This window comes from Apis dorsata, unplaced genomic scaffold, assembly GCF_000469605.1.
Source record: "Apis dorsata unplaced genomic scaffold, Apis dorsata 1.3 scaffold_129, whole genome shotgun sequence".
Classification (NCBI taxonomy): domain Eukaryota; kingdom Metazoa; phylum Arthropoda; class Insecta; order Hymenoptera; family Apidae; genus Apis; species Apis dorsata.
In genome coordinates, this window is record NW_006263422.1 from 46960 (window position 1) to 67695 (window position 20736).

General features: G+C 41.8%; 1 protein-coding gene across 2 annotated transcripts in view; it reads right to left on the minus strand.

Annotated features, from left to right (window-relative positions):
• Positions 1-62: 62 nt before the first annotated feature.
• The window catches only part of LOC102681196 (sushi, von Willebrand factor type A, EGF and pentraxin domain-containing protein 1), a 41283-nt gene continuing 20609 nt past the window's right edge, over positions 63-20736 (minus strand). Inside the window, exons 4-37 of one of the 2 annotated variants that reach the window (XM_006612852.2) lie at positions 18755-18836; positions 18228-18394; positions 17080-17220; positions 16777-17006; positions 16044-16397; positions 15434-15808; positions 15195-15363; positions 14649-15011; positions 14192-14374; positions 13950-14126; positions 13645-13847; positions 12943-13566; positions 12737-12860; positions 11347-12669; positions 10810-11262; positions 10508-10725; positions 10181-10433; positions 9259-10100; positions 8278-9161; positions 7964-8211; positions 7764-7895; positions 7515-7680; positions 7188-7439; positions 6527-7068; positions 6226-6438; positions 5997-6152; positions 5716-5839; positions 5440-5502; positions 4143-4333; positions 2805-3442; positions 2131-2480; positions 1740-1942; positions 1547-1660; positions 63-922 (exon numbers count right to left, since the gene is read on the minus strand). In XM_006612852.2, the coding sequence (XP_006612915.1) occupies positions 891-922; positions 1547-1660; positions 1740-1942; positions 2131-2480; positions 2805-3442; positions 4143-4333; positions 5440-5502; positions 5716-5839; positions 5997-6152; positions 6226-6438; positions 6527-7068; positions 7188-7439; positions 7515-7680; positions 7764-7895; positions 7964-8211; positions 8278-9161; positions 9259-10100; positions 10181-10433; positions 10508-10725; positions 10810-11262; positions 11347-12669; positions 12737-12860; positions 12943-13566; positions 13645-13847; positions 13950-14126; positions 14192-14374; positions 14649-15011; positions 15195-15363; positions 15434-15808; positions 16044-16397; positions 16777-17006; positions 17080-17220; positions 18228-18394; positions 18755-18836 (10589 nt within the window). In that variant the 3' untranslated portion in view covers positions 63-890. The remainder of the gene's footprint in view (positions 923-1546; positions 1661-1739; positions 1943-2130; positions 2481-2804; positions 3443-4142; positions 4334-5439; positions 5503-5715; positions 5840-5996; positions 6153-6225; positions 6439-6526; positions 7069-7187; positions 7440-7514; positions 7681-7763; positions 7896-7963; positions 8212-8277; positions 9162-9258; positions 10101-10180; positions 10434-10507; positions 10726-10809; positions 11263-11346; positions 12670-12736; positions 12861-12942; positions 13567-13644; positions 13848-13949; positions 14127-14191; positions 14375-14648; positions 15012-15194; positions 15364-15433; positions 15809-16043; positions 16398-16776; positions 17007-17079; positions 17221-18227; positions 18395-18754; positions 18837-20736) is intronic. The other variant, XM_006612853.2, reaches the window with a different exon arrangement.

Consider the following 20736-nt stretch of genomic DNA (forward strand, 5'->3'; position numbering starts at 1 on the left):
CAGGTTGGTAGGCATGGTTCAATGTACATATTCGGTTCTTACATCCGTTCTTACGATTCCATTCTCTTTCTCTTTTGATTTCTTTTTTTTTTTTTTTCTCTCTTCCCCGGTTAATCCGCAGCCTACATTGCAACATTTTATATTACAGCGGGTGTGATACACGATATAACTATAGTAACAAAATATAAATTCGCTTATGTATAAAAAGGAGAAATGAGATGAGTGAGAGAAAGTGGTTTGGATGGGGGGAGTTTTTTGTATTAACATACATGAACACACTTCCACCTCTCGTACGCATCACGTTGAATCATAAGGTGACAGACAGAGAGATAGACAAAGATAAAGAGAGAAAGAGAGAGAGAGAGAGAGAAAGACGCGGAAAATTAATCGACAGGGATAAAAAGTCCTTAATTATAAGCTAGGTGGTATTATAAATTACAAAAAATTACAACCTCACGCATAATAGTCTTTTCTCGTCGCGAACATTCACGATCTCGTTGATCGATGTTGTGTACGGGTGCCGAAACAACGATCCTACCTGATGGATCGTCGTTCCAGGACCTCGATCGTCTCTCGATCAAATCGATCAACGTAAAGGGAAAAAAAAAAAAAAAAAAAAAAAAAAAAGGAAAAACATCACTCATACGCATACACGTTGGCGCGAGAGTACACACAGTTTTCGAGAGGACTCGTGAATTCGATTCGATTCGATTCACGAATCATCCTCGAACGCCGCCAACGTGGTTACAATCCTCGTTTGGAAGTAAAATAAATAAATCGGTCTCTCGTCGATGAGACGATATTCCCTATGCTCTGGGTAACAGGGACGATAATTTCTCTTCTCGTCTTTCGTATCCTACGGCTGTAGAATATTGATCGCTCGATCGCCGTCACTGGCCCTCGCTGTCGCTGTCGCTTTTGTCTGTAAATAATATTTTTTCATTGGAGAATAATTATTATTTCTATCTTCTTCTATCAAACTCGCTAACTATACTTGTAATTAAAATATTTTTTGGAAAATATTGGAAACGTTTAGGTGGAATGTTTTAGGATTGTTTCGTCTTTTTTTTATTAATGCTTTAGCGATCTCTATAAGGTTCATGACCCACAGATTGGGAATCCCGGTTTTGGAGGGAGAGCGTGTCGGAGAATGCGTGGAATTTTTTTCTGTAGTCATTTCTATTAATACGACGCGGCAGATGACGAATTCAACGATTATTTATTACAACTTGACCTTTGCATATAGAAAAGTTATACGTTCATAAGAACCATAGGCATTTTATCTTGACAATTATACGTGCTACATATACAGATTTATGGTTCTGTAAACGTAAAAGTAGGAATATTCCAGTCGAACAAATTATCTATTCAAACGTTTCGTTTATAATTTAAATAAATTATAAGAAGAACGAAGAATATTGTGGAAGAACAAAATTTCTCTTTCGAGATAATATTTCTTTTTCTTTTTCGAATTACACACACATATATATATATATTTATCGAGAAAAGAAAGGCATAGAAAATTCATTTTATAAATAATACCAACCTTTTTTGCCAGGATACGCGTGACGCTTCAGCCTGTCGTAAAGATCATCTTTCGTGCCGTAAATACTCGCATTCGAACGCGCGAGACTGTTCATTTTACCGTTGTGCAGACTCTCTGAAAGGAGCGAAGAAAGAAAACACGTGAAACCGAATGCACACTCCTTTCTCGAACTTATCCCGTTTTCACGACTTACCTTTCATGTAGGTCTCGTTGTAAAAGTTGGGCATTTCCCACCCGTCCTCCTCGTCGTCGTAGTAATGCGCGTAGGTACTGTGATGGGAAGGGGCGATCGATTCCGCGTACGGTGTCGGCGCACCATAATAGAAGTTCACTTGAGAACCGTTTTGATCGGTGGCAGGTGTTAGCATCTTTTTGGGCTCCTTCTTTCTCGACGCTCTGTGTGGATTTAAAAAATTATTAATTATTAATTATTATTTTCACACGAATGAAATAATTATTTCGAAAAACGTACAAATAAAATACAATTTTTGTAGTGACGATAAATTTTTATTCCCTCGTTGTAATCTTCGATTCGAAAGAAAGAAGTAAGAAGTATCGTCACACAATTTCTACGACCCACTAACCTGACACAGATCATCCATACAAGAAGAACGACGAAGATGATCAAAATAACGCCACCGGCTATCCCTCCCGTGATGTAGAAGAATTCGGATTTCTCGGTGCATCGTTTCCCTGTGAAGCTTCCGCTGCATCTGCAGGACGGTTGTCCCCGTGAATCCTTTAGGCACACTCCCTCGTTGTCGCAATAGCCCATGCACACGTCCGTGCACTCGGTTCCGGTTCCGTTGTAGCCAGGTTTGCACTCGCACTTGAAGTCGCTGGTTTCCGGTATCAGAAGGCAATACGCGTTCGCGTCGCAATGCATTTCCGCATCGCTCGTCTCGCACGGGTTCGTGCAATCCGCTTTGCTCGTCTAATTTTTAAATAAAGTTATTTCGATCAAAAGACGACACGATTTTTTTTGACTTCGATCAAAAGAAGGATATACAATTGAAAAATTGCTATTAACAATTGATGTTAATCGAGACTCATCTAGAATCAAATGAATATGTATGAGGATCCGAACGATAATTCTAAAAATATTAAAAATTTCCTGCAAAGCAAGAAACTTTTCATTTCCTTTCGAAATATATCCAAGAACAACGAAATTATTGAAAATAGCTGATTAAACATCAGATCATTTTAGATAAAATTCCACTTGTTTGAAACCAGAACTCAGAAAAAAAAAGATACTCACAGCAGTAGTTCCCTTGGTGCTGGTATTAGGAGGGCAAGGTATGCAGAAGGTCTGCTGAGGCTCCGACTGATAAGTCCCCTTCTTGCACTCCATACATTCGTTCAAGGTGCCATTCAAATAAGTCCCCGGTTCGCAGACGGGCAGAGAGCACTCCTCTATCGCCGCGGATCCCATATTCGGGGTAGTTCTGCCAACGGGGCACGCCTGGCACGCAGCCTGGACGCCCTGAGTCCTGTAACTGCCCCTCGGGCAGGGCTCGCATTTCCCCTCCACGGCCAATTGCTGACCCGACCCGCACTCGTCCCTGCACTCCTCCCTGGACACGGCCTCCGCCGTCCTCGTCGTTTTGCCGAGGCCGCACAGCAGACAGGAGAAGCTGCCCTCGTTCGGTTGGTAGAAACCGTGGCCGCAACTTCGGCACAGGCCTGCCAAGTCGTCGTAGTACTTTCCCGCCGGGCAACGCTCCTTGCAATCGGCTGCGCTTCGAGCACCCGGCCCCACTGTCACGCTTGGACGTCCTGCTATCACAGGACAGGAGCTGCACTTGAGCTGACCCGACTCGCTTTGGTAGCTTCCAACGGGGCAGGATATGCATTGCTTCGTTTCCTCGTCGTAGAACGTTCCCACGGCGCAGGGGACTGTGATTAAAATTATGTAATTTTTAATTTTAACATGGATGAATGGTTTTTTGAATTTTTTAATCGAATGCGTGAATGTTTGGAGATAGGTTTTGATGGGTAGGGGAAATTTGTAATTTGTTCGTAGGAATTATTGTTCATGGGGTTTCGAGGGAATTAGAATAGATGAATAATTTGAATATTGTAATGGGGAATGGAGATGTGTTTTAGAGATTGTGAAGCGTGGAAATGTGAGAACTCGTGTCACGTGGTGACTAGCCTGGAGGAATTACAATAGGTGTTTGAATATTCTAATGAGGAATGGAGATATTTGGGTAAGTGGATGGGTTTTAGTGTTATAGGGGTTAGATGGTTTTCATGGTAAAGTTCATGGCGATTTGAATATTATTCTAATTGGATGGATGCGTTTAGATATTCTTGTCGAGTAGAAACTGACGTAACTGTAAAGTTATGAGGGAATTGAGATAACTGTGTAAATATTCCAATGAGGAACTAGAGACTACTTAAATATTCCGAACAACAACATTGAAGCTTAGATTAATTTGCATGAAAATGAGGTTAAATATAGGAAACATTGATTTTCAACCGAATATTCGGATATTCTAATAATTAAAAATAGAGAAATTTGTACGAATATTTAAGAATTTGATTTCTTTATTATATTTAATTTAAAAAAGAAAAATCTGTTAAAAATACTTACCACAATCGGGTGCCATGACCACTTGGCCCACAGGACAATCATAATCGGACTCCAATATCAGGGACGCTGGATCAGGTACCGTGTTGGGCAGAATATCGTGAACGTCGAACTGATCTTCTTCCAGGATTAATCTCTCCAACAGGGTTTGAACAGTCGCTCTCTCGTTCGAATTCGCGTTCAATATCGGGTCGCTATAAAATATCGGGATTCAATTAATCAATTGCAGATGAACAGGTGGTGTTTAGCGGCAGGCAAAAGGAGAGTAATGCGCAAGTATGTACAGCCGTTATCTGAAGGCGAAGGTAATCAGGCAGCTTTTCCATTGGTTGTTGGCCAGTAGTGCCGCTTATTATCGACGCTCATTAATTTGTTTTACCTACGTAATATTTAATTAATCCAACACATCCTGGAATTTACTAATTTATTACATGTCGCGGGCCAGTGTCGTTTTGAAGTTTAATCTTCTGTTAATGTAATGGGAACCGAAGCTGTTTGGTATGCGAGAAAATATTGGAAAATTATTTATGATGTTTGTTACAATTAAATTTATTGCGAAGGATAATTTTTTTCTTTCTAATTGAAACGTAATGAATTGCGTACACGGTATTTTTGTTAATAATTTTTCGAAAAATTAAATTAAATTGGTTAACCTAACAGCTTGGATTAGAAAATCGAGTGTTACACAGTCCGAGTTACGTTGTTATTCTACTATTCTATTCGATTCGTTCGATCCCTAGTTAAGTGTCCCGTTTCAACTATCTCTTTCGCTGTGTGAACAGTTAGTAATAACGTGCATACCAGCGTATTTACCTTCGTAATTGCCGGTTAGAGTCGACTTAACAGTTGTCAGAATCGCTTCAATCGTACGATCAATCATATTTCAGAGGAGAAAGAAAATTTAAATACAATGTTGGAACGACAACTTATTAAAATCGATCTCCATTATTATTATTATTATCGATTCTCCAATATTTAAAATACGTAAATCCGATGGAAAGAAAAAAGAAAAAATGATTTCTCGTCACCTTGTAACCAGCCAACCTGAGGTTACTAGTCTAATTAGTTTCAGTTTAGTAACGTTATGATATATATATATATATATATATATTTTTTTTTTTCGTGTATACATGATCATGCATCGAACGAGATATCTCGTTCGAGATAAATGATAGATGGTTCCATGGGATCATGAGTTTTTTTTAATTTTGGCCACGTAATGATGAGATGAAGTGTGTCGAATGAGGACACATGTACATATGATACGATTCGATGGCTGTAAATCGATTGCTGTCCTTACTTTATCGCCGGGAACGAGATCTCCACCTCGTAGGTATCGCTTCCTTGCCGAGCTTGTCTCGTTCTATGATGCAACACAAGTAACAAATTGCTCAGTACCAATTCTAATTTCATTCAATTTGCTTTGATTTCTGAAGCTGTTTCACGGTCAATATTACTGTTCCACTATTAAAAGGGTTTACTACGAGATGTTTACTGAACACGATACCCCAACATTTTGATTTTGGAAAGCTTTGACTCTATCTTTGAAATAATAGTAAATGGATGGGATACTTACGGTTCAGCAGGTACTACGGCGGAAATTATGTAAGTACCGCCATCTTCTTCGTTCGTTTCTCTCGTGGTGCGTACCCTGTGGTCGCATTGGACGTCGATATTCAAATCTTTGCACTCGCGAGTTCCTGTAGAAAATATTACACGCGAAATATATTAATTATTGTATTATTATTATATTATTATTATTATTATTGTATTGTAATTATTGTTTTGAAGCTTACAATTGAAATTCGTCTCGTATAGTTGTTTGGTTATTTAAAGAAAAATAAAAAGATCGTTCACCTTCGTAAGAATACGAGCAGAAATTCCAATCTCTGTTCAGAGAGTTCACAGCATCTCGAACTTTCTTCTTGAGCACTCCTTGGCCGGCTTCGTTGCAGAGAACCGATGTCGGGAAGTTCATCTTGATTCTGAATACACGTTGTGCGGGCGTGGCACCTGACAACAAATAAAAATAATAATATTATTACCTTATTGACAGAACGTATAGAATAGAAAGATGAAAACTTACTTGTACAAGCTGGATAAATTAGAGGAAGAGATGGATCGTTGGTAGGTCTCCAGAAGCCTTCAGCGCCACAGGTGTAGAATTTCGGTACTTCTTGAGAGAACCTGAGTCCAGTGTTGCAGGAAATCTCGCAGACCTTGAACTGGCCACCTGAACCCCAATCTTTGCACAATTGCGTGCCTCCAATTGGATCTGCTAATTCTGGGCAGAAGTCGGCTGAAAAGCGAAACATATTATCATGAAAGCGTCTTTGTTTCGTAAAAACCGAATATCAATGAACAAAACGTGAGTTGTTTACGCTTACACAGTACATAGACCTTGAAATTGCAGCTGGCAGAGTTTCCAGCTTGGTCGTAAGCCACGTAACTAATGTCATACGTTCCCCACATTAACGTTTGCCCTGACTTGTGCCCATTCTTTTCTTGGATCCTCACTATACCGACATTGTCCACGAATCGTGGTTCGTCCCAGCTAACTATAGCGGAGCCATTCTTGGCGATCACCCAAAGATCGCCAGGGCAATGCTCCACCTTCGGTGGAATTTTGTCAGATTCCAATTGTTGACACTTGCTGCCGCCGTATCCAGGCGGACACACTCTTTGCCCACAGTGGGAAGGCACTACCCTCTCCACCCCGCCAAACGTGTCGTCGTAGCCTGCCCAAGTCAACACCAAGCCTTGGTAGAGCACTGGTTCGGTACGACAGTCGCGAACCTGCTTTTGAATCTCGTTTGTGACGTGCAAGGCTCGACTCCAGATTTGAACCTTGGTCAAATGTCCCTGGAAGCCTGATTCTGTATAGCCTTTCGTGTTTTCGCTCTGAGGTTTACCTAATACTGCCCAGGCACTGTAGAAGAGTATCGATTTTTGTAAATTTAAATTGTAAAATTAGATGTAAATTTAAAAAGAAATATTTGGAAGTTGAATGAAGTAATTGAGCATAGGTAAGTAGGATGGAATTCTTACTAGGCGGGTAGGGATCTTCCACTTCCATATCCTTCCGTCTTGCTAGCAATTAAACCTTCCGTAATCAGAACCAATTCACCACTGTTCTCGCCGTTCCAAACCACAGCAACGTGATGCCATTGGCCATCGTTAATCGTCGCATATTCTCTGAATGGTAGATAAACATCTTGCAAATCATGGAACAACGATACTTGTACGCCATTGCTGTGCGCTTGGATCATGAGTCTGCGATTCATTGGCACGTGTGGAGAGCTGGAATCGAGATGAGATAAATATTAAATCGAAGATGTAATTAGAAAAATTTAATTAATTAGTCGATTAGTTTACCTGACTCCGTATAGAGTGAAGAATATTCCAGCTTCATCTTTCTGAGTATACTGTACCCACATTGCCACTGTTAGACTCTTTCTTGCACCAGTGAAGAATGGAATCACTTGGGATGCGCTACTGCGCGCTGGATCGCTGAAGTACAAATCGTAATCCACTTGGATGGCTGTAGAAATATTACCAATTATATATATAATCCAAGATTTATTTTCCATAACGAAAACGAAATAAACAAACAAGGATACTCACACTTTCTGCAATCATCGCCAGTCAAATTGAAAGGACATTGACAGAAGAATTTACCAGTGAGATCTATACACGTTGCTGAAGGTGGACAAGAGTTCTCTTTGCAGTCTATTATATCCTCCTCGCATGTTTTTCCTAAACGACAATCCCATAATTACACCATATCCTCGTTAAAAAATCTCTAAAATTGTTAAACCAATCACCTGTATACCCTGAAGGACAAATACAAGTGAATCCAGGTCCTTCGTCGATACAAGTTGCACCGTTCTTGCAAGCGCCAGCCTGACAAGCATCATACTCGTACTGACATCCAATTCCAGTATAATCATCGGGGCAAGTACAGTTGAGCCCCGATCCAAAGTCTTGGCAACGTCCATTGTGCATGCAAGGATTTCCAATGCAACGTTCGGGTGCAGTTTCGCACTGTTTTCCATCCGTCCCTGATGGACACCTGCTCAACAAACAATTACAAACCATTACAAACGATCTATTATCCAAAAACTATTACGATACTTACACACAGAAGTAGTCCATAAATAGGTCCACGCAAGCTGCATCGTTCTGACAAGGATGATTCTGGCACATTCCAACGTCTATCTCGCAATGGACTCCAGTCCAACCATCTGGACACATGCATTTGAAGCCACCAACCTCGTCTCTGCACGTGGCGCCGTTTAGACACGGGTCAGAGGCGCAATCGTCGATGTTGATCTCACACGAAGATCCAGTGTAACCCTCGCGACAGTGGCACACGAAAGTGTTGTCCAAATCCACGCAACGATCAGTACCAACAGGACTGCACGGATCGCTCAGACACTCGTCCAGTTCCGCTTCGCATTGAAGTCCAACGAAACCTGGCCTACACTTGCAAACGAATCCCTCGAGTTGGTCTATGCAAGTCCCTCCATTTTGACAAGGATCGGAGGCGCAGTCGTCTATGGTGTGCTGACACTGTTTGCCTGTGTAGCCTGGCTCGCAAGTACAGGTGTATCCATCCACTTGGTCGATGCATTGGCCGTTGTTTCTGCAAGGTTTGCTTGCACACTCGTTGATGTTCGTTTCACAAGCTGCGCCAGTCCATCCTGGATGACAGATGCACTCGTGGCTGAATAAATTGTCCACGCATATTCCATTGAGACAAGGATTTCCCGAGCACAAGTCTATCTTCTCGTGGCATCGTTTGCCGGTGAATCCTGGGGGACAGTCGCAGGTGAAGTCGCCTATCAGATCCGTGCAATTGGCTCCCAGCAAGCAAGGCTTCTCAGCACAATCATCTGTATTGATCTCACAACTCTGACCCTCCCAGCCTGGTAGACAATCGCATTTATAACGACCTTGTTGGAGAGCTACGCAGGTGGCGCCGTTGTTGCAAGGATTTCCACTGGCTGTGCAAGGATTTATCTGCAAGAACACATTTAAAAAAATAAAAGCAATGTAGAGGAAATTTCTTTAAAATTCTAACAAACGAATATGAATTATAATCTAAAATCAAACTCACAGTGATATCACAATCAACTCCAGTGTACCCAGACCGACAAAGACACGTGTAATTATTGAACCCTGGCTCATCCTTGCACATAGCCCTTTCAGGACACGTGTCATTGGTGCAATCAGACTTTTCTTCCTGGCAATTGATGCCCGAGTATCCATTAGCACACTGACACCTGTAACCCTGTGGCAAATCTATACAAGTAGCTCCATTGTAACAAGGTTGGGAGGCACATTCGTCGATATCGATTTCACACCGTCTTCCAGAGAAGCCAGCTGGGCAGAGACACTGAACACCATGCCCCATGGGCACGCAAAGGCCACCGTGTTGGCATACACTGTCGGTACACTGCACAGGTTTGCACTCTTCTCGTCCAACCGCGCCTGGACCATCCGTATACATGTTGGTCGGACACTCGACGCAAGTGGTAGCTCCGTGCTGAGGTTGGAAGAAGTCCTTGGGACACTGGGCACAAGGAGCTAATCCTGTGTCAGAGTACATGCCAGGAGAACATTTGGCTCTGCATCGATCTCGACCAGGTGCAGCTGGCTGATAGGTGAAGGTTCCAGCTGGACATGTTTGACAGTCTTTGTAACCACCCACTGGTGGCTCCCCTGTGTAGCTATTTCTAGGACACTCCAGACAGGGTACCAGACCCGTAGGAGAGTATGTACCGTATCCACAAACGGGTATACAATCATCGATGCTCTTGGAACCTTCTTCTCGAGTGTACGTGCCAAATGGACACCGTAGACAGGAGCCTTGACGATCGCTGTTTTGATAGAAGCCTTTGGGACAGGACGTGCACTGCTTTTGCTTTTCTCCCGCGAATGTTCCGGCTGGACAGTGCACTGAAAAGGGAAAACAAAGAAAATCGTCACGTTATTTGATAGATTTCATGTTTTGATACCATTGTGAGGTGTCTACTCACGACATCGTGGAACATCGTTGGTATCCATGTTCAAAACTTCGCCAATACTGCAAGTGAAGCCTCGAGTGATGGACGACTTCAGAGCTCTGAGAGGAGGACACTGATTGCCAATGGCGGATACGTTTAACAGAGGCTCTATTACCGCGCTGGTGGAAGGGACTGATAGATCGAAGATCAGATTCAACGTGGAACCACAGAGATCGTATAGTTGAGGCTGACGTATAGCTGGGACGATGACGAGAATAAAGTCCATCTAAGACAAATCGGCATATTAATAACACTTCTATTAACGATTTCCATTAAATTTCGTTCCATAATGATCCAAACCTTCAAAACGTTTTCTTCGAGAAGATACGGTACTGATCTCACGAACGACACGTTCATATTCACGTTCACAGCAGAGCAACGTTGGGTCAGGATATTGTTCAGATTCGTATAATACTGAGACATTAGATCTTGGTACTGTGGCAGACAGGATCTTGAAACAGCGCCATTAGCTCTATAAGTCACTGCTGCTACCACGTGATAGTTCGCCTGTTGCGTGTCTATTAAATAAAATAAATACATTAATAAACATTAAATTTTAACAAATGTCAAAGTACCAGATAGAAAATTAAAGGAAAACCTACTTTCTGAAACACAATCGGGAACGACGGAAGATGGAGTCCAGTGTTTAGCAATGTCACAATTGAACGTCTTCACCGGTGCACCATCGGTGAACCGGAAGCCATTCTTGCAAGTGGCTATACATTGGACTCCCTTGTCTCCAGGGACGCATTTCAATCCTCCATTGGCCGGCGGTTTCAGTTCCCAATCGACGCAAGGCGTTGCTTGAACCGACACCTGGAAGTGGCAGGATGCTCTGTTTCCGCTGGAGTCTGTCGCGTAAACGGTCACGTTCTCGAATCCTCCGATCGGAATCACTGCTCTTTCCGGGACAAACGTGATCTTCACTGGTCCAGACACATCCGTGGCGTTGATTCTTCTACGAGTCTCGTTAAAATTGACGGAATAACTCTCCTGTTTGTCTATCAACTCTATGACGTAGCTTTGAGGACAGCTAAGTTTTGGCGGTGTTACATCTGTGAATGATCAAGAAATAATTCTATAAAGAGAATCTTGAAATTTCTTCTTATGGAAGAAATGTCAAGGAATAGTATACCGACCAGGTACGGTGATATTGATCTCGCAAATGGCCACATTTCCATCGTAATCGAACGCCACGTATTTCACCACCGTGTCCTGGAACACTTTCAACGGTGTCCTGAAACTGTGAGGCTTCACTTCCAAACGAGCGATGCTTCCACTGTTGTCGATAGCTGTGGGTTCAGTAAAGTTCACGGGCAATAGACCTCCATCCGTTCCCTTTTGTACAATGATAGGTTGCTGAGGACAATTTTGGAATACTGGAGGCTCGTTATCCACGCAAGGAGAGAAGCCATAATCGTAGCCAAGTAACGGTTCAGTCACTGGTTCCTCGCATCCCATCAGTTCGAACTTCAAGCAGGCATTGTCCATGTAACTGACTATTCCAAGGATCACGAAACGAGCTTGAACGTATTTAGGCAAAGTTATCATCGCCAATTCTCCATAATTTCCTGGGTCCCTCATAGTCAGGTTGAAATTAGGGAAATAGACTACGTAGTTTTCGATCTCAGCTTGTTTGTAGAAGAATCTGATCTCCGTTGGCCTGCCAACGATATCGTTCGTCACCACACCTTTAACCAAAATGGCCTTCACTCTGTAAACCTGGCCCAAGTCAACACTAACATAGGTGAAGGCTTCTTGCTTGCCACACCAACCAGTCACCGAATTCAGACGAACGTTCTTGGCTTCGTAATTCGGTCTTTCGGAGGTTGCGTTAATGGCTGAATCGGGAATTCGACCGGAAGCAAGTCCAAGAGGCTTCACCACTTTACACTCTGGTTCTCGAACGCACACGATCGGTCGAGGATTGATCAGGATATAGCCTGGCCTGCTGCAACCGAATTGAACCTCAGATCCTTGCTCGTAGCTCCTGGCCATTTGGAAGCCATCGCTGGGTCGTCCTGGGTCCTCGCAAACTGGGCCTTCGCATCGAAGGTTGCCAAAGTCCCAGATTCCATTAGCCTGACACCTGACCACGTTGTCATGACGATTCGTCTGGCCCGCCAGTTTGAACGTGTCTTGGCAACCGAAGAAGAAGGAAGATTGGTATTTCGTGTCCAAGTATTGGCCATATTCGGCTCCAGGAGTAGGAAGTGGCTTTCCACAGTCGGCTCTTGGACAAGCTGGTTGAGATCCTGACAACCAGTAGTCCGGTAGACCTGGTTTCGGGTCGTAAACGCACTGGCGGAAGTTTGAGGTAGCTGTGTTTCGGAGGTATCGACCATTGCTGCCACATTTCAGCGTGACGTTTTGCTTAAATGGCACCAAGACGCTAGCTTCGTCACTACGGATCACTGACAATCCCTCGTTCTTGTCGTCTGGCAACGAGACACACTTGGCATCTGCGAAATATTGTTCAAAATGATTAATTATTATTACTTGCGACAAAATTTGCAATTTATCACTTACATTGACACTCTGGAGTGGTCCCATTCCAAGCTCCACTAGACGTGCAGATGACAGCCGAGGATCCAGACAACACGTATCCAAAGTTACATTGGAATCTCACGAGATCACCAAAGTGATGTTGTTGCTACATCAAACGATAAAATTATTATTTTTAAATAAATTTTCAAAATGATATAGCTTGGCCTGATCTATAGCATGCCACTGACCTTAGTCGACAGTATTTTTCCATTGTCTGGCGCCAATATGGGTGGACACATGACGGGTACACAAGTCTTGTTCTTCTGATATAAATCTCCATCCCTTTCGCCACTCTCGTACTTCTCTATGTAAAAACCAGCAGTTCCATTGCCCTTGTACAACTCGTAGCCCGTGTTGCACATGCAAGCATAGCTTCCAGGATTATTTATACATTTCTGATGGCAACCACCATTATTTATCGCGCACTCGTTAATATCGGTGCACTCGAGACGAGTGCAGCCCATGATCTCGAGCTTCATACAGGGCGCCCCAACGTAATCCTGGATTCTAAACCTGACGTAGCGTGCCTCGATGGGAACAGGCAAGTTCAGAACGGATAAAGTGGGTTCCAGTATCCTGAATTCTACCGGTGTTCCATCAGGATTGGTGTAATCCTTAAAGGTGTCCGTCAGGTCGTCGGTGTATTGAATTCGAACTGCCGACGTGTAAGCTATGTTTCCGTCCACCCTGGAGACGACCTGCGTACGAAAACCACGGATGATCGTCGGTGCCTTCATGTCGATCATCACCCAGTTTGCACCTGGTTCGATATTGTTGCCGCACCATCCGTCACCGTTGTTCAATCGAATACCCTGAAAGCAAGACGACAGATTGAAGATCGAAAGAAATTTACGCGATTGTATTTTTTATTTTCTCGAATCGATATTTACAGTTCTGGTGTAACCATTCTCAGAGCTCGAAACGGTGATGGATTCGTCTGGTATACCGCCATTGATTAACCCAAGATCACCTATAGGCCTACATTCCATGGTTGGAGCGAAGCCAGGTTTGCATTTGCAAGTGAATGCACCGGGATTGTTGATGCACTCAGTGGAGGCCAGGTCGCATTGACTTGACGCACACTCATTGATATCTGTGACAGATGTTATATGTCATTCATCAATGCGAAATAATATTCGAAAACAACTTTTTTGCAAACGCTATCGAACAATCTGTCGAATATTTGCAATCCTACCTTCGCAAGTAGGGACATTATCGAATCGTTGATTAGGTCCACACTGTATGATATTAGATCCAGACAGCTTATAACCTCTGTTGCATTGCACTCTTGCCTCATCCCCATAAAAGTATTCTCTGCTCGTGTCGACTACGAAACCATTCTTGATCGTGGGTAACAATGGGCACTTTGCACCTACACGAGAATCAATCGTAAGAACGAAATGTTTCGCAACTTGTTTCGATAAATCGAATACCCACGTGAGCAAGTCGGCACTTCATCCGACCAGGTTCCATTGCTCATGCACAGGATCACCGGGTGTCCGCTTCTGACGTAACCTGGCTCGCATTCGAACCGAACGATCGTTCCATAAGATCTTCCTCCTCCGTTCAGTATAGTAATATTCGAGTGTGGCGCTTCCGGAAGTAGAGAACACTGGGACGCTATAGACATCGTTAATATATGTCAGCAATTACGAATAGACTACGAATAGTCGAGGGCAATTAATTTATCGTTATTTTGTCATCGAACGATTTGATAGGGATTAAGTCTCGAGTGAGTGTGCTGCTTCGAATAAATAAATCACGTATGTGGCCATTTTGTATCTTTAATATGTTTAAAATGGGTTTAATGTCACGTTGTCAATTCGATGAACTTCTTCAAATCAGAAAAATTATCTCAACATTGTTACTGGGGATAATTTAAATTTTTATTCACCCAAACAAGATGGCTTCTTCTCCCATCTTCCATCGGCCATACAAGAGATCTTCTCGGTGGGCCTAGCAGAAGGGAAGGCGAATCCAGCGTAGCATTGATAAGTAGCCAAGCCTCGATAAGTGACGTTGGAGGATCCAATGGAGAATCCATTGTCGATTTGTGGCACTGGCCCGCAATACACCTCCTGACAATTGGGTATGTACGTGACGGACCAATTTCCACTAGGAAGACACTCTGTGGTTATTTTCGCCTTGCCGGTGGCGAATTCTTGGCCAAGGGGACATGAGAACGTCACTGTTGTACCGAACGCCGTGTCTCTGCTCGATGCTAATGCTCCTTCACCGGACTGAAGATGCGGGCAGTCTAGAAAAAATTCCAAGATTTAAAGAAACCTTAAAAATTTATCTTGCAATTATTACAATTGATTCACTATAATCACTAGTCATTATTTTTACTAATAAGTCGCAAATTTACGTACGATATAAATAATTTAAATTCCTTAAAAACTTAATGTAGTCAAATGTTCATATTCACAATTAACAATACCTGCTGAGAACTCTGCTTGCCAGCCAGGGCTGCTATGAAGCGCATCAGAGGTGAATCTGATCAGCATCTCTCCACTCTCAGCAGTCAGAGTGATCTTTGGCCTCGTGTTCGATGTGAAGCCGCTTCCAGGATGTAAACGGAGCCCGTTGGTATTCGGACCATCGTACACCTATCAAAATCGACTCGTCGAGAGAAACACTCTCTCCTTTTTTCAAACTGTCAAAACGATTCTAGGTTACCTGTACAAAATCGGTCTTGTGAACATTGAAGCTGATGAACTTCAAGGATAACGGTCCACCCTGAGGATTTTTCACTCTGTACAAGCACTCCTGGTTATTGGGATAGTCGTTCAAGCCGAATGATGGCGATTGGACAGTTCCATTCCTAGCTATAATCGTGGCCTTGCACCCTTGAGTGTATCGGATGCTGAACCCTCTTCTAGAGTCGCCTAGACTAGTCTTGAGGTAGAGGTACAAGTTGCTTCCGGTTGACATGATCACCGTAGGATTGTCCTCCGATTTGCCAGTCAGTCTGGCTATCGGCCTGCTCATCGGCGAATCACCGTCTCTAATTAGGATGTAATCTCGATTCATCTCGAGATCCAGATCCTCGATCTAAAAGGAATTATTTGAAATTTTTTTCCCATCAAGTTTTTAAATATCCGCTATTTAATATCATTTGCGAGGAAAGAATTCCGAGGAGAAAGTTACGTGGAGAAATTTCTCTTTTTGAGAATTCAAAGCGATATTGATCCGACAATTTGTACACTTCGAATATATTTAAGAAAAAAATATATATATATATATATATAGAAATTAGTTAGGTTATTTGTTTTATCGTAACACGTACTTCGAGGGACATTATACGACCAGGTTGAGCTTGCAGGATGTACAGGCACTCCAATCCTCCAGGATAATTCTGAGGATATCCTGGGGAAGTGAGGACTTGTCCTTGAGGTGTTGCGCGGAGGATTCCGCCACAAGTTTGTGGTTCCGTTTTCCACGAAGCGCGGAATCCCTTTCTCTCCACGGAGGAATCTGTGCTGAATTTGATGATCATGAAGTTCGAGGCGGATACGAATAGTTTGTTGCTCAGCTCTTGCTTGCCCGAGAGCGTCGCAAGATTCACGGACTTCTCTTCCGTCCTACCGCCAACCAGAATCTGCACTATGTCGAAGCTCTTCTCCGTTTCGAATTCTTGAAACTGGAACGAAGATAGGAACAGATATTAATATTCAGAATCCTCATATTTTTCTTTTCGAATAAGAATATTTGGATGACAAACGTTTCATAATATTTGCAAATTTCATTTTGTGAATAGTTTTTAGAATCGTACGATAAAGAGAAATATAAATTCAATATTTATCTTTCCTTTAACATAATTAAATCTTTATACTCTTCGTAAAGACGAGAAACAGAAAACGAATCGCTCGAATGGCGAAAATCAAAAAATTTCCAATTAATCCTCTCAATAGCACCGAAATTCCGAACGAATATACGGATATAATTTCGTTCAGACACTCGTATCCAATCGAATTAAAACGATTGTTAAAAACAACGAACGCAGTCCCCTCTCGCAGTACCTGTAACAGGATATTATGGCCTTGAGGTCCCTCCAAGGTCCACTTGCAGTTGCTGAGGGGTGCATATTTGTGAGGATAATTAGGACTCTCGACGACGTCCCCGCTGCTGGCCATGTAAAACTGGCAATTAACCGGGCAGTCTATTTCGTCCGAGAAATCACCGCAATCATCTTGTTTGTCACACTTGAAGGCCGCGTTCACGCACTTCCCGTTCGAACAGTGAAACGAACCTGGATAAAATTCGTTGATTCGATCTAATTTCACGTAATTTAGCGGCGAGATATCGCGACGAAATTTATTTACCAGCCGGACAAGCGTTGGCACGGCACATGAAAGGGAGCAGGGATTCGCACGTGGTCAACTCCCACGTTTGTCGGTCGTCCGTCAACGCGACGTCCACGCATTCACCTGATTGCGGATTCGGCTGCCTCGGCGCCCAGAAACCTGAATACCAGAAAAAGACGTTCAGACACTGCTGTGTCCTTCTCGTTCTCGTAAAATTAACTCGAAGTTTGGAAGAGCTCTTTTTTTTTTTGGAACTTGGAATTTTTTTGGAATTTAGATTTTTCAAAATATAAACTGAAAAATATTTTTGTTGTTGTATTCAGACACTGCTGTGTCCTTCTCGTTCTCGTAAAATTAACTCGAAATTTGGGAGAGCTCTTTTTTTTTTGGAACTTGGAATTTTTTTGGAATTTAGATTTTTCAAAATATAAACTGAAATTCTGAAAAATATTTTTGTTGAAATGAAATTTTCAAAATTACGTTGGAATTTTATAACATTGAATCAATCGGAAATTGAGTATTTATGAAGTTTAAACGAGGGACTTTGGGAAGAGAATATCGTTGGGTTTGAAGATAAGGATGGTCGGGCGAACATGTGAAGCGAAAGAAATGTTATGCAAATATATGATGCGCCAGACGAGTAAATTGCAAGCTTACGCCGGAGTAGACGTAAAAGAGGCGGTATCTGGGCATTGTTGTGGGAAAAGTGTGTCTTCGTGCCGTATACACGATGCAGTTCCGCGTTTCCGTGACCTCGATGAAAACCGGCCGGGCTGCACGTGCGTTCGATCGTTAGAAAAACGGCCGATCCGGTTCGCAATTTTGGATCAACGTATTGTTCTAGAAATAGATCCTATCTTTTCTGCATATATATCAATATTACATCTTCGTTTTTTCTTTCCTTCTTCAAATTTAAAACCAAAAATCCTCCTCTTTCTTAAATTCCAAAAATTTCTTTCTTTAAATTTCCTAATAAAAATTATTTCTCCTCTCTCTCTCTCTCTCTCTCTCTGAAATTTCAATTCCAAAATCTAAAGCCAAAAAAATTCCACGTTGTTAAACCGTCACGGTTTCGAAGAACCGTGGCGCCAAGGAAGGATTTAAGAATCACGGGGTAAAAAACGGGTATCAGTGTCTGCGTCGAGCGAAAACACGATTTTACAAACCGGCGTATTGGGAGACGAGCATTCCAGCGGCCGATTCGAGCGTGTTGGTCCGTAAATCGTCGAGGGAGGCCAGCCCGAGCCAGTAACGATCCAAATGCCGGCCGATCATGCTCGCGGACATGTTGTTCTCGCTGTACGACTCCACCACCATCAATTCGCTCCCGTACCTGTAATCGTCAATTCGTCCATCTATCGCTCCTTTCCACCGTGTAATAACGTTTCCATTCTTTCTATCATTCCTCCTCCTCCGCTCCACGTTTTCCATTCGACAAGAAATTGCCGAATCTTTGTTTTATTTAAAATTCAAGAGAAACGTGCTTGAACGAAATTTATTATTTGTGACACAATAATGTATAACTGAAATTAATCGTGTTAGTTAGGTAATAATTTCAGTTAGGATTTTTAATTACATCACGATTTTATTCAATCTAAGAATTGATTATAATCGAGAGAAATATTACAAGTATTATCGAAATAACGTTTCATGGAAGCACGGTGAGTAGGTTATCGACGATTGATCCACTTACCTCCTGCATAGCTCCGCCGCCTTTTCCCAAGAGTGCCTGATGTTGAAGAATTTGTAACAATGTATGCCTCTCAATTCCCATCCTGCGCGAGAAAAATATCACGTTATGCTTCTCGTTACATTATTCAATTACACTTCGAATACTTCGAATAATATATATATACTCATAAAATCGTTCTATATATTGTATAATATTTCTTCCCTTGAAAATTAATTATTCTCTGAAATCGAGAGGATTATCAAACGATGTATTGATAAATTTCAATAAAGGGATAAAGGGTTGGTCGATGTTGATCGATGATCGATATAGCAGCGAGGCCTTTGACGCGGGTTCGAATGCAGGAAACGCGGTTAACCGGTGACCTGTAGACAGACAGTGACGGACACAACGACCTCGATCGTTTTTAATACTGCACTGCACTGCACACGAGAGTCAAAGGTAGGTCGGTGGGTAAGCGGGTAACACATTGTAGAGAAGAATCGAGTTCCTCGTCAACGATAATGTATTATTATTCTTATGTATTTATCTTTAATGTAGTTTTTTATCGTTGCTTAACTAACTCAGCTCTTTAAAATTGGCCAGAAAATATCGATTGAGATTCTCTTCCATTTAACGCCAAGCCAAGTTTTCTGCACACACAATCGGATTTCTCGATACAACCTGCGTTGAACTCATCGGCGAACACACGATACCGGCCTTCCTTTCTTTTAAAAGGTCAAACGGCCATGTATGTACCTTGTATGCGACTCTCCTCGCGCCTATTAGCATTTCTCGATCGGACCAACGCGCGCAGAATATTTTCTTCTAATATTAAAACGTCCCCCTCCCCTCCACTCCGCCCCTCCTCCTCCCAATCATCCAAGAATATATCGAAACGAAATATTCAGGTGCAACAATCTAGAAGAAGGATTGCAAATTATTTTGTTACAAGTTGCATACCTTTTTTCTTTTTTAATTTTCTTAATTATTAATTTAATAATTATCATTACGATTTTTTGATTAAATCGATCGATTTTATTTTTCTAGGTGAATGAAAAACCATCTTTCATTCTTGATCACTTCCCCTTTTCATCATTCCTTTTTATATCATTTTTTATTTTTTTTTTACGTGTAATAAAATTCCACCTTTCAAAATGTAGTTTATTAAATACCTCGATCGATCCCGATTATCAACGATTATTTTCTTTCTTCCTTAAAAATATTCCACATCGTATTCATCCTTGTTATTCGAAAAAAAAAAAAAGATTCTAGGAGATAAAAAAAGTAAAACGAACCGTGCGTCGAATAAATCACGCGAGGGACAATGAGGATAAGAGTTCGGCCATTCGTACACACGTTGCTCCACTTTTCCTCGTTACTGGCAGCGCAATTAAGTAGGTTGCGCGTACCAGTATGATGCTACTTGATCGTTTAACCGTGTTCCTTGACGTTTCGACTTCGATTAAAGCCGGACTTGAGGCCAGCTACGAATCAACTTTATCCTAACCCGTTAAGGGAATGTTCTTGGAGCCATGCTCATGATAAGCCTGCAGATATTGGTGGAAAATAAAATTCGTTCAAGGTGGAAAGGATCAAGGATTAAGGATTGACGAGATAAAATTATAATTCGTATCGAACGACTCGTGATATACATTTACATATAATCTTTGCAACTTTCTTTTTTTTTTCTTGTTTTTTTCTTTAATAATATACATTATAGTTATTGGAATATTTAATTATATAATTGGTAAATATAAGATTCGTTGCGGAGTATCATAAATTAATTTTGAATGATCAATATAGATTTCAATATTTTAATTTTAAATAAATATAAATAAAATATCGAGAAATAAAAATAAATTTCCTTTTTCGAAATTTATATAACGAACTAAACAAAATTTTATAATTTTTATTCTTTTTGGAAAAGGAAATCGAAATTCAATTCGGGGAAAAAAATTCGAAAATCGATGATGTTATTTAAAAAAAAAAAAAAAAAAAAAACT